Source organism: Megalops cyprinoides, chromosome 1, assembly GCF_013368585.1.
Source record: "Megalops cyprinoides isolate fMegCyp1 chromosome 1, fMegCyp1.pri, whole genome shotgun sequence".
In the NCBI taxonomy this organism is placed as follows: domain Eukaryota; kingdom Metazoa; phylum Chordata; class Actinopteri; order Elopiformes; family Megalopidae; genus Megalops; species Megalops cyprinoides.
In genome coordinates, this window is record NC_050583.1 from 23,465,634 (window position 1) to 23,478,122 (window position 12,489).

Genomic DNA, 12,489 nt, shown 5'->3' on the forward strand with positions numbered 1-12,489 from the left:
AGCCTGCCATAAAATGTAAAAGATGCCCCTATATTTTGATGACCAACAGCTAGGTTTACGAGAATTGACCTACTTTCTCTGATGTCAAGTACACAATGGCACATAATTCCAGCACAAATGCTATGGAATGTTTTTCGCAGTTCCAAAAACATGCTCTTCAAAGGGTAATAAAGAAGGATCAGAACTAGACATAGATTCCGACAGAATTTGTTTGAAATTTCAAGGTCTTTTCATCTCAAAAAGGGGCTATAAACATATGCACAAGTTTTTGTGCTCAAAAACATGTGGTCATTAAATGATCAAACAAGAAAGTCCTATTGTTTCATTATAGCTAAAGGGTACTTTGTTTGCCTGTACAGGTTGTTTGTTTTTTATTATTATTTTAGTTTTCCATCTTTTTTTTTAAAAAAAAGGTTGATTTTAAACATTGACACAATGAAAATTTAAGTGGAAGGAAAAGAAGAGTGATTGTAAAAAGTGAGAGACTCTAGAAGGCAAGTTGAGTTGTTGTGAAAGGAACTGCCTGATAGTAGATGGTGAGTAACTGTGAAAGGAGAAGTGGGTGGCAGTGACAGAAAAAGTGGCTTCAAACCTCCCGGGATGAGAACCCTCTAACGCTGATGACTGAAAACACTATTTGCACTCATTTACCGTGAAAAGCAGCAAGTGTCCAGTGCCTGACCCCTCTCCTGTACTCTGACTCTGGTCCAGATTTTTCCAATGGGCCAACAAACCTCTCATTTTGTGTGACGAGACACCGCCATTTCACTCCGCCACTCCAATGACTGTGTCAACAGCTGCTTCAACCAAACACCCCATCAACCTTCTTTCTGAAGACATTGGATTGTCTATGGCTTTAAATGCCACTAAAAAACTTCTTGAGAGTACAAGAAGAGTTGAAGTATAAACATAGTTGTAATTGTGGAGATGCCTTTTTCACGTAGGCTTGATGAGAAGTCAAATTTACATTGCTCCGCTAAAAAAAAGGGGGGGGGGGGGGGGTAAAGCTGATGGGTGACATAAATTCCTTTGGAGATGATCTCAGGAAGATGAAGTTGTCAGCTGCTGTCCTGATTTTATCTGTCTGACGTGAGAAGAACAATAGGGAGCCTGTGTTTGTCTACTGCAGACCTATGTTTTGTTTTACTCCCTAAAACCTATTTGCCGAAGCTGTAGGTTCTTGGTGATAAAGATGCAGGTCCGTACTTGACGGTGACACTCTGGCGGGGTTTTAACAGGTGAGGGGGGGGGGGGGGTAAGTCAGACAGACCTCAGTGTTATTAGGATGCCACCCATCTTGACAAAATTCTCACAGTGAAGACACATGCAACTGTTAAATGCTGTATATATGCAAGAGACTTAATCTTTTTCTTACTTTTTTCTTTTTCAGATGCCTTACAGCAAGCATGACAAGCAACACTGTTAATGCCGTCACACGCAGTGCATGCCACTTACTATAAGGTACCATACATTTTTATCAATGCTTGTATTGTTTCATAAGGCAGGATAGAGGCATTTTGCACACAAACGGCAACATGAAGCTTTATAATAATACACTTCACCTTAAGTTTTACTGTATCATCTGCCAGAAAATTAAAACATCACTTCCCTTTGCTGTTTCCTTGGTTTTGCTCCTGGGGAGTGAATAATTCAATGACTCCTATGGATGGTTTTGATTGAACGTATAGAAGGTTGACTTCTTTCGCTTAACTTGCCCTGCATGATAATTAAAACCACCAGGGCTTCCCCAAAGTTTGTTATCACAGGTGCAGATGTTTTTGGGTAACTGGAAGGACTGGACCCAGGCCCCGACAGACTGGCCAAAGACCAGGCCCCTGCCTCCCCTCAGAGATTCTCTGAGGGTTTCCTGTCCCTGTCAGCCCATCAATCACAACACTGAGCAACTCAGCGTCCCCTCAACTCCAGGCCCATTCCTTCAACTTATCTTCAATGTTCCAGCAGACATTTGTGGTATTCCACAATGAAACTTTTAATAAGTTATTACAGCCTCCTTACCTGCTTAGTTGTGCATTTATAATTCTGTTTTAACCACGACCATTAATGTGAACCATGTTGAAATATTGGCTGCGGTGCTCAGCAGAAAAAACAAGTCTATTTCCATTTCTTCTGTTTTTGTAAACGTATGACATCAATGCAGTTTTCATAGAAAAATGCTGTGACTTCATAATCCCGCATAATCACAACCAAGTGTTATGATCAGTGATTTGTGCAGAACACCAGTGACTGAAGGCATGGTTTAAATAACAATGTCATTCTACTTTGCTCTGCTCTTGACTAAACAAAACTTATTAGAAAGTCACTTCCCCCAGGGTACATTTCCCAGAGCCAAGGCAGGTGGTTGAAAGGAGAGAAAAAAGAGGCCAGGTAATTATCATGTCATTTGGGTCACATACCTTTGCCCTCATGGCTTTCTCTGTCTCCAACTCTTCTTCCAGCTCCTCAATACGCACCTACATCAGGGTGGTGGGTGGGATGGGGGGGTGGGGAGTGACAGGGAAAGGAGAGTGTCTTTCACTTTTTGCTCCAAGTTATGCTCTCCCTGCATCGTTTTCCAGGCAGTGTTCATAACCTCTGAGACAATGCTTCCACAAAGCTTCTTTTCATGACCACGTTTCACCCATGTATATGGAAACAATTTTACTCAAAATTTCCCTGACAGCTGTGGACCTGCAGCCCTGCTGTTGAGTCCGGCTACAGAATAGACATGAACCAAACCATCTTGCAATGAGTTTCCAGATAAATCCATGTTTTCTCTCCATTATATTTGAATTTTTGCACGTTTAGGTCACCTTTACAACTCATGAGAAAGATGGCTACTCCATGGAAAGTGAAGACCTCACAAATTGCTAACATTTCACTGGTTGGAGGAAGTGGCTGTTTGTGTTGTGGTGCTGCACTAGCTTTAGTTTGGTTTTGCATGCCTGTGGCTTCCTTTTCCTCAGGTAGCAATTTAGGGAAGGAATCTGTACACCATCACTAACTGCATAGCCTCGAGCCATGTCTTTAATGTTATGTCATTTCAAAAAACAAAGTTTGTATTTCTGTGACTCCCTGCTTTTCTTTTGTGTTTCTTTCAACCTTCACGAAATATTATTCAAATGCCACACAATTAATCTGAATACACATAAAAATTATATGAAAGTCTTTTAAAAATGATAATTGCATTCGTAAATATGCAATTGAATGAAAAGCCCAATATGCCGACAGACTGCCATTAAAACTTCTAGAAGGATAAAGGAAGGGGGTAGGTTTCCATACAAGAACGCAATGGTTCACTGACATTCAAAGTCAGACATGACAGTACCACAGACCCCCTACGTACTCCAGATTCCAGACAAAAACTTGACTATTTCACCTTAAAAATGTATCTAGATTAATATTCATATATAAAGATGAGTACCTGTGTCAGAATAAAAACACTTGTCTTCATAGGCTATTAATGATGTGACAAAGAACTTTTGTTCCTATAACAAAGGGAAGGTTTTTGTTCTGAAATAATACCCCTTTGATCACACCTTTGCCACCTCTCCATTTGCCCTCAGTAAACTTAATTTAACCCAGGCACCCAGACATCCATTTCATCCGCTTACACAGGTCCATGGTAATTGACTTCTTTCCATAGAGAAGGTTGCCAGTTGGCAGTGGTGATATGCTTATGCACTCTATAAACACAGAGTAGGACACAAGAGCAGAACCACCAGATAACACACACAGGAATTCCCCTGAAAATAGTTCAGGGTAAACACAGAGGACCGACTCCTTAATGAAGACACCACCACACACACATTCCATTCTTCCACTGTCCTGCAATTGTGGAGACTGCTACTATCCCACAAATCAGCTCCTCTGTTTTTCTGCAACAATTGTAACAAAGTTCACAAACTACAAGTTACTGCAAAGACTGCAAATATATGAAGGTATGCAGGCTTTTTCATCTGTCTAATAACAGAACTTTAAAAAAAAAAATCACTGAAATACTTGCACACACAGAAATGTGTTGGAGCGTGTCCGAGATTTGATCATTTTCAATTGGTCATGTTTTTCTTTGACATTTTACACCACAGTATTAATCTTGTCAGGAAGTGTATATGTCTGACAAGTTGTATAGCTAGAGGACATCCCACAAAATACACAGTGAGGACGCCTCAAGGATGAGGTTTAACTTCTTCCAAAATTGCACAGAGAACCATACTCTGCAAATATACCAAAACCTTAAAAAAACAATTATCTATTCAAATTCTTTAGCAACAACTACTGTAAAACCCCCCACTAATTTGCATGCATGCAACAATCACAGCAATACTTATTACACGAATAAAGATCCTCTGCAACCCTATCTAAATATTTTCATTAATGCGAGAAAACCAAACCTTTCTCGAATGCATGCTTCTTGAAAGACGAAGAGAGGGAGTCCAGCAGTAGAAGGCAATCCAGAAATCATGTGCGTGGGCAGGTAGAGATACTCACATGCCAGCGCAGGACCTCTGCGGAGAGCACAGCCATGGTGCAGCGGCAGTCTGACTGAACACTGCACGCGCAGCCCTGCTCCGCTCTCCTCAGGCAGTGGAGGGGGACTGTCTAGCTCCACACCCCCCCTGCACCCTTTCTGAGCGCACTTCCAGGCGCAACACTTATCCAACCACTCTCTCTGCCCCTTTCAGCCCTTCACAGCACCATCCACCCAATAATAACAATAATAACAATAATAATAATAGTAATAATAATAATAAGAATACCCTTGTAATTATCAACCATCCACAATCATCCACAGTGTACAATAAAACCATGAAAACTCACACACAGTAAAAAATTCCTGAATAAAAGTAAGCAACAAATATTTCAAAACATAACTATTTAGAATAAAAATGAAGCAGAGTGAATTTTGTATCATCCCATGAGTAATCCCACTGCAGGGTAGATACATTAGAGATGGTTGTAGTGAACTGCATCAACAGAAAATAATTAACAATACCTCTGAAGTGATATACTGTACTTCAGTGTATACCTGGCACTCACTTAGCCCAAGTAAATCCCTGTCAGATGGCTGTCATCACAGGCACAGCCAAAACAGCAGTGACAAATTACAAGCTGAAATGCAGGTGATTGATACGCTCAAGGCTTTTCCAGAGCTCAGAAGCCTGTTCACTCCCTGTTAACCAGGCCTCCACTCTTCAGCTGGCGCGCACACAAAGGTCAGACATCTTTCTGCATGGCCATCATTACACCGGGGAACCCCCCTTCAACACACAGTCATTTAGACAAGCAGCGCAGGAATGCTGACACCACCAAGCCTCACGCTGTCCACTGTTACACCGTTTGTCAAGCTATAGGTCAAGGTTAATAGCATGGCACTGTGGCTAATGGAACTGAAAAGAGAGGCGAAACTACTTGCTTTGGGCAAAATACAACAAATGTGATTACATGAGGGAATGTGTGTGCATATATTCTCAAAAGTTCAGTTTTCGTCATAAGAGCTGCAGTTCTTAATTATCAGATCAAACTTTCAGATTCACTTTCAGCATTTTTTGTCATTTTTCAGCTCTTATTAATACTAAAAACCCTTATCTATGATTTATGTTGTCATATTTTCCTTTAAACTCAATGAATCCACATTTACAGGCTGCATTTAGAGGGCTAATGCTAGCACACAATTATTTCTGATCCTTTTTTGATTTGATCTTCAAAATTCAATTCTGGCATGTCAGCTTTTCCCCAATTTTGTACTATTATAATTGTCATAAATTGCAATCACATGTAAGGTTGCCTGATACCTCACTGCTAATAAGCGCTGAATATCCAGTAATGTGGACTGAAACATATGCAACACTTAAACCAGGAAACAACAGGATAACAACAGAATTACCAGAGCTTTGGCACAAACACATCAAGGACCTAAGGCTGCATCGAATAAGTCTGATTTGGGGTCTACTATCTATCATCTAACATCCATGCACATGCTCCAATTACTCCTGACAGAGAAGTGAACAATAAGTCCTATTATTCAGCATCTTTGTACTTTAAAGTACCGTCATATGGTGTACAGAACTGCCATAATTGCCTGGTCTCTTGGTTCACTGAAGGAATCATGGCTTCTTTCCATCATTACCGCCCACATTAAGTGGACAGTGCAACAGGAAAACAAACGAAAAGCAAGACATTTTAAAGCTCAAGACTTTGAATCCGAGATTACGTAAAAGAAAAGATACGCTTTATCTTTGAGCGGATGAAAGAAAACAGTTTATTGATACATTGTAAGACTACCCTTCCAGAGTATCTCTTGCATCACCTTGAGGTCAGTTTCACGGAAAAATGACAAAAGCAATACAAGGCTGACAATGGGATAAAGCATGTGTCTGCTGGCAATAGTTTTACCTGATCACAAACTTTGATAAGGTCACACTTCAAAGCCATGTTATTAAACTTTACATGCCCCATTTTCATCAGATCAGTCTTTAGTCTGTGTTGACAGGAAGTAGGGATTTGCTGAGCGAGAAAGGGGGCTGGCTTCCAGAACAGATGTGCAAACAGGGATCTGTCAGCCCTCTTGTTGTAACATTATCTTGTCAGCAGAGCAGATTACATGTCCTGAAAATGGTCAGCCTACAAAAGCACTCATATTCCCTCGACATCTGCAACAATTGCTACAAAGCTGTATAATCGCAATTTACATGTTAAGGTGCATTATTACAAAACAATCCTGCTGAATAATCCTATTGCAAAATCCCATTTTAAATGCAAATGTTTGCGTTTTCTGTCCAGGAGAGGCAGCATGTAATGGTTAGGAGATTAAGCTTGTTATCAGAAGGCAGCAGGTTAAAATTGGCACGGAAAACCAAACTCTTTGGCCTGCATCTTGGCACCCTGAATTCAGGCTCTCCTTTTGCCTAGCAGTAACATCTGTAATGGCACAGTTTCTTGCTTGTAGGTGCACTTTGTAATTGCTGTTACAGCACTTTTAGGTTGGCTCCTTTCACATACCTGCACTATGGCATTGGTACTTACAACAGCTTGTTGATTGCAGCTTCATTATTTCATACAATAACACTGTAACAAAGGTTTTGTGGGTAGTGTGGGCATCTATAATAGCCTTAATCTGCCTCATGATACACACTGATCTGTAAGGCACTCTAAATAAGATTATCTGGTAAAATCACTAAATGTAAATGTATACCCAAAACTGAAGAACTGCTGTTGTAGTCTTGAGAAGGGTTAAGTTCCACCAGTAATCACACAGTTGTATAAACAGATAATTTGTACAAGAAATGAAACAAACAAACAAAACCATAATGTAGACCATCCTGGATATAAGCATCTAATTATAACATTAAGCAACAAACAAGGTCATTACTTTGCTCCTCAGAATAGAACAAGAATTAAAAAAAAAATCACAGATGGAATAAGGAGCATGAACCACAGTCCCACAAATCAATGTAAGTAGAACTCAACAGAAAGACAGAACAGAATGGCACGGTCCATCCAGGACAAACATGGAGAAGAACAATGTGGTGATGTCATGCTCATGCTCTCTCAAAGCTCAGTGTGGGTGTCTGAACTACAGCTGAAGTTGAAGAGGTCCTCTCCTCACTGATTTGGTGTGAACCACCTCATCTATAATTACAAGCTGCAGAGCAGGCAGTAAAGCCTGCATTGGAAGGCCCCTCTCAGCCCAAAAGACAGCCTTTTTTAGGACACTTTTTCAAGTGTCTGTTTTTCCCATGGAGAACTTCTGAATATACAAAAGCAATTTAGGAATATAAAGGAGGAAATCATGTTTGTTACAGTGTGTTTTGAAACAGCTTCAGCTATTAAGCTTGTCATAATATTTTACAAGGTTACAATGGTCATTTTCAGGTTGCCTTGGATAGGTAGCTGAAAGTGGGTTCAAAAACAATTTGGTAAAAAAGCATCATGGGTTTTATCCTGCCCAGAGAAGGGTCTTCTGACTAGTTTTCTCTGTCAACATGAATAGTTAGCTTCACTGGTAAAAATCTAAACAGGACAAAATCACCTCAGAGGAAGTACCAGGGAGTGATGTTAAAAGAAAATAGATAGTTGTTTTGGTATCAACTGCTTGGGCATCAGTTTCTGTTGCACAGTTTATTTAAGTTAAGATTACGTCCATACACACATGCAGGTATATTATCCTCTGGGGTCTTGCCACAATTAACCAGACCCTGGGCTGGAAGGAGGAAAAATATGACAAGGGAAATAAGATCAACTTAGCTTTTGTTAGGCCGTGTCCACCTGCCTTTTTATCAGAGGGAGGGAATCAGCAGAGTTCCAACAGAACCACATAAAGACCTCATTGTGAGACAAGAAGAATGCTTTGGCTAAACGTGAAAACATGTACACGTTAACCAACACACAGATCGGCTTTCAGTCTTGCAATTGCAGTGAACAAAATCAGACAAAGAGCCTCTGTCTTTCCTCCTAAAGTCTGCTGGACAGAGCATCAAGGTCCAAGAGCTACTGGAGGGTCTGAGGAGTACCTGATCTCTATTACGCACTCACTGTCTCTTGTTGCTTTGCCTGTCATTCTCTCCCTGTCTTACTCTCTGTCTGTCTCTCAAACAAGGCACCTCAGAGAAACAAGCTGTGAAGTTCAGATTCAGTTTTCAACTTTTCAACTATTCCACACCCAGAGAAAAGATTTAATCATGCGTTACTTTGGCACAATAAGGATATTCTTTTTTACCCTGAAAAAATATTTATATTGGTAAGTATTATGAGGCCCCCAGGTATTGGTCCCCTTTTGTCAACATTTAATAAAGTGCAGTAAATGTCTCTATTTGATATTGTGAGCTCTTATCAGACTTTGTACTTCAGGTTTTGAGCTAAGCTGAAACAGCACCCATTGTTGCTGTTGGAAGGGTAATAAATAACCTGTAATCATCGTTCTCTGCATGGCTGTGACCTGACAGCAAGCTCACCATATGAGATATTAGCATAAGGTTAAAAGAAAGTTAGTCAAACAGTATTTTATCTAAATCACTGAAAAATGCAAGACTCATACGAATTGGCATTTCTGATGTGTTCTAATTCCCATAAAATGACCATACATCACCAAAAACAATATTTTTATGTTCAAAGATAAACAGAAATGAAAGACAAGCATTTTCCATTTTAATTAAAAAAAATGCCCTTTTATAGTACCATGACTCATGTGCTGGCACAGTGTGTTCATGCAAGGGGTACTCAGTAAATTGGTTTTAGCACATAGCTGGCTTTATATATATATATATGTGTATGTATGTGTATGTGTGTGTGTGTGTGTGTGTGTGTGTGTGTGTAATTGCAAATTTCAGAACAATGCCAAAGCAATGACACTTCAGAAATATCTGTATCCTTTCAGGCAACGGCATTATACTGGAATGAAGTGAGTGCTATGAGTGCCTCCCCTATATGGCATTTTAAATTTGTGTGCTAGTGTGTGTGTACGCATGTGCGTGTGTGTGTATTGTGTGTTAAGGTTTTCACTGAAGTGAATGCAGAACGCATTTTAGTAGACACATAAAATCTTATCACCGGATACAATGCACTGTATGTTAAGTTAAATCCCAGCAACAGCTGACCACAAATGGAATGGAGAGAAGAGCCCGACACAGAAATACGGCCATGATACAAAACCTACAGACACCGCTACAGGCAGGCGTAATGATGGTATGCTCCCAGCTCTGTTTTTGCCATCTCTTAACAAGCAGGAACTGTGAAATATGCATGCTCACAAATCAGGCTGCAAACCTGATGGTGCTGAAAGATGGAAATGTGCCTCTGCTCACACGTCTCTGCACCTCACCTGGAACTCCTTGTTCCTCCTCTGAAGGCTGACATTCAGAGCCTCCTCCTCCTCCAGCTTGCTGCTGGTGGCATTTATCTCTTGATCTTTCCTACAGAAAAGTGGAAGGAGTAGAGAGAGAATAAAGATTCCTTTAAGATAAACCTGCTTCATGATTCGTTAGTATGTTAAACTTTAACAAATTTACTGTGAGACGAAAGCTCTTCTGTGACATGTAGTTTAATGTTACATTTTGAAAAGACATAATTAATGGGTTTAGTGAACACTGAAATTTATTTGCCAGTGAAAGTTTGGATTAACTATCATTTAATTAAACAGAAAATTCCAGCTGAATCATATCAGACCACAGCATTTAATTGATTCTGTCTTAATCTGATGGTTACTGGATTCTTAAGAAGTGCTACATCACACAGCTGGTTTTGCTCCAGCTGACTCCAGAGAAAGCTTTGATTGGGCCTCTGCCTCTAAAGTGCATACCTGCAGGTTAGGGCATTACTGGAAATCTGGGAGAACCAGGCAACCTCCAGGGCCTGTTCTCATCAAAGTGAAGATAACAGTGCTCTCAACAGATATCATGTTATTGCCTCCAAAAGGCATCTCGGCATCTGTTTTACAGCTCACTAGCCTAGAGGAGCATCTAGATCAAATGCATGCAAGAGACACAAACTCTGTGCGTGTCTGTGAAACACTTTTTTGCTCGTAGATTTCTCCTACAGTGGATGAAATTTGAATTCCATTTGCCTTTTCAGTATTATCAAAATTATCTAGTAGTATTTCACAATGGCTTTTATAGTAGCCTTTGATCAAATGCACAGAATCATTTCAGTTTTTCTGGCAAAAGTACAAGCCCAAAGGAAATGACTTCTTAGACAAAAACTGGAGTCTGGGGGTGAAACTTCTTTTTAATAATAGAATTAAAGAAACAGGTTTTTCCTCTCCTCTATACCATCTATACCTTCACAAGTCACTAAGTCAATAAATGAAAGTGTCAATACTGAGAGGATAGAACAAGGACCTGTGTAGGTCTCTGTGCCATTTATAAAAGCTGAAATTTGTCCAGATGCTTACTGAAAAAACAAACTCTCTTTCAAAAGTACTACATTTTCTAAAATAGTTTGTTACTTCAGCTGGCTTCATATTGATTTCAGAGGGTAAAGAGGATGTATTAAAAGAGTAGTTTTAAGGACTGACATAGATTTTAATGCCCAAAGATGCTGAGAGGATTCTTTTGTGACCTTAAGAATAGTGTGAAGAGCGTGCAATCAGTGGAAACCAGCACTTACAGTGGTTGTACAGTTCTAATGCGCTGCTCTAATGTATGTATGCTGATATGTGCAACACCCATTTTCACAGTAAAACCTGCCCAAAGTCTGATATTACATTGAGATTGCCATTATGCCCATTGAGACAGAATCCATGTACCAGAACAATAGGCATGCAACTTAGTTCAAATGTACAAGCACATTGAGAACTGTGAATCCACTCTTCCAATAATGAATAGTTTCCCCATTTCTACATCAAAGAAGTATTGCCTCAGAATAAGTTCAATGAGTACCTGAATTAAGAAGGGCAAATTATATGAATGTAATGATAACAATTATTTATTTAAATACCTAACTACTACTCTCACAGTGCCCCAAATAACAACATACTTGAAAAAAGCCCGGCCAATTATTTGAAAATAGTACTAACTATTTATTTGAATATTTGAATTCTACTCTCAGAGTACTCAGATTAAAACATTCTTCTTGATGCAAAAAGGTAAAAATGGCAAAGAATGAGTGTTTACTTAACTGACAAGAGAATTTGCCCATTTCACATATTTTATCTGGCATGCCTTCAGACACAAGTGCATCCCTGACATGAACAGGAGGAAGAGACTCAGTCCTTTACCACTCTTTATCACATGGACTCACCTCTTGATGACCTCCTCCAAGCTGGTCTTCATTTTCTCCATCTCGCCGAGGCTCTCTACGGTCACCTTGCTGTCCCCCTCCAGCCTCTTGCGGCTTTTCTCCAGGTCACTCCTCTGCTTCCTCTCCTGCTCCAGCAGGTACTGCAGCTGGAGACAGAATTTCGAACCGGTGACTACTTGTGGATGGACAAGGCAGCTGATGGGTCTTGTTGAAAGTGGGGGCTGCATGACAGTCACCACAGTGGAATGTTGAGCACAGGGTTGTGCAAGCTGCTGTCTTTTGTGAAAGTCAGTAATAAACCTGATCACAGAGCTGGAGGGGCTGATGCATTTACGAGTGGATGTTTAAATCTAGATGTATGCATAGTGATTCAACATGAAACACTGCATCGGGTTTAGGCTCTTGTGTGTTAAAAGCAGGTATTTACAAGGATGACGTAATTAGGTCAAGCATTTCTCATGTGGGACAGACAAACATGATAAGTGACCTTTAGTTTTTGTTTAGATATATTTGCTTTGAGATCTCCAAAAAAAGTTGAATCAATGGTGCAACATAGTTACATTTATTTGTTAATGTAGTTCAAAACACTCGTCCGAAATCCAAAAGGTAAAGAGGAAGACCGCACAGAGTGAACAACGTCCATCCTATTAATTGTGTATTTAATACCTGAGACAATATTTCATGAAGCACTATAAGATGCACCATGATACACTGTAAGATGGAGATGATTCTTTGGCAGTTCATGACAGCGATAAG

The 12,489-nt window shown here is 40.0% G+C and overlaps 1 protein-coding gene across 4 annotated transcripts in view; it reads right to left on the reverse strand.

Moving 5' to 3' along the window:
* Positions 1-12,489, reverse strand: part of LOC118776072 (myosin-16) — a 48,550-nt gene that overhangs the window by 13,859 nt on the left and 22,202 nt on the right. For all 4 annotated transcript variants that reach the window (XM_036526174.1, XM_036526150.1, XM_036526165.1 and 1 more), the window contains 3 exons: positions 11,734-11,879; positions 9,818-9,908; positions 2,415-2,471 (listed from right to left, as the gene is read on the reverse strand). In XM_036526174.1, coding sequence (XP_036382067.1) covers positions 2,415-2,471; positions 9,818-9,908; positions 11,734-11,879 — 294 coding nt within the window. The remainder of the gene's footprint in view (positions 1-2,414; positions 2,472-9,817; positions 9,909-11,733; positions 11,880-12,489) is intronic.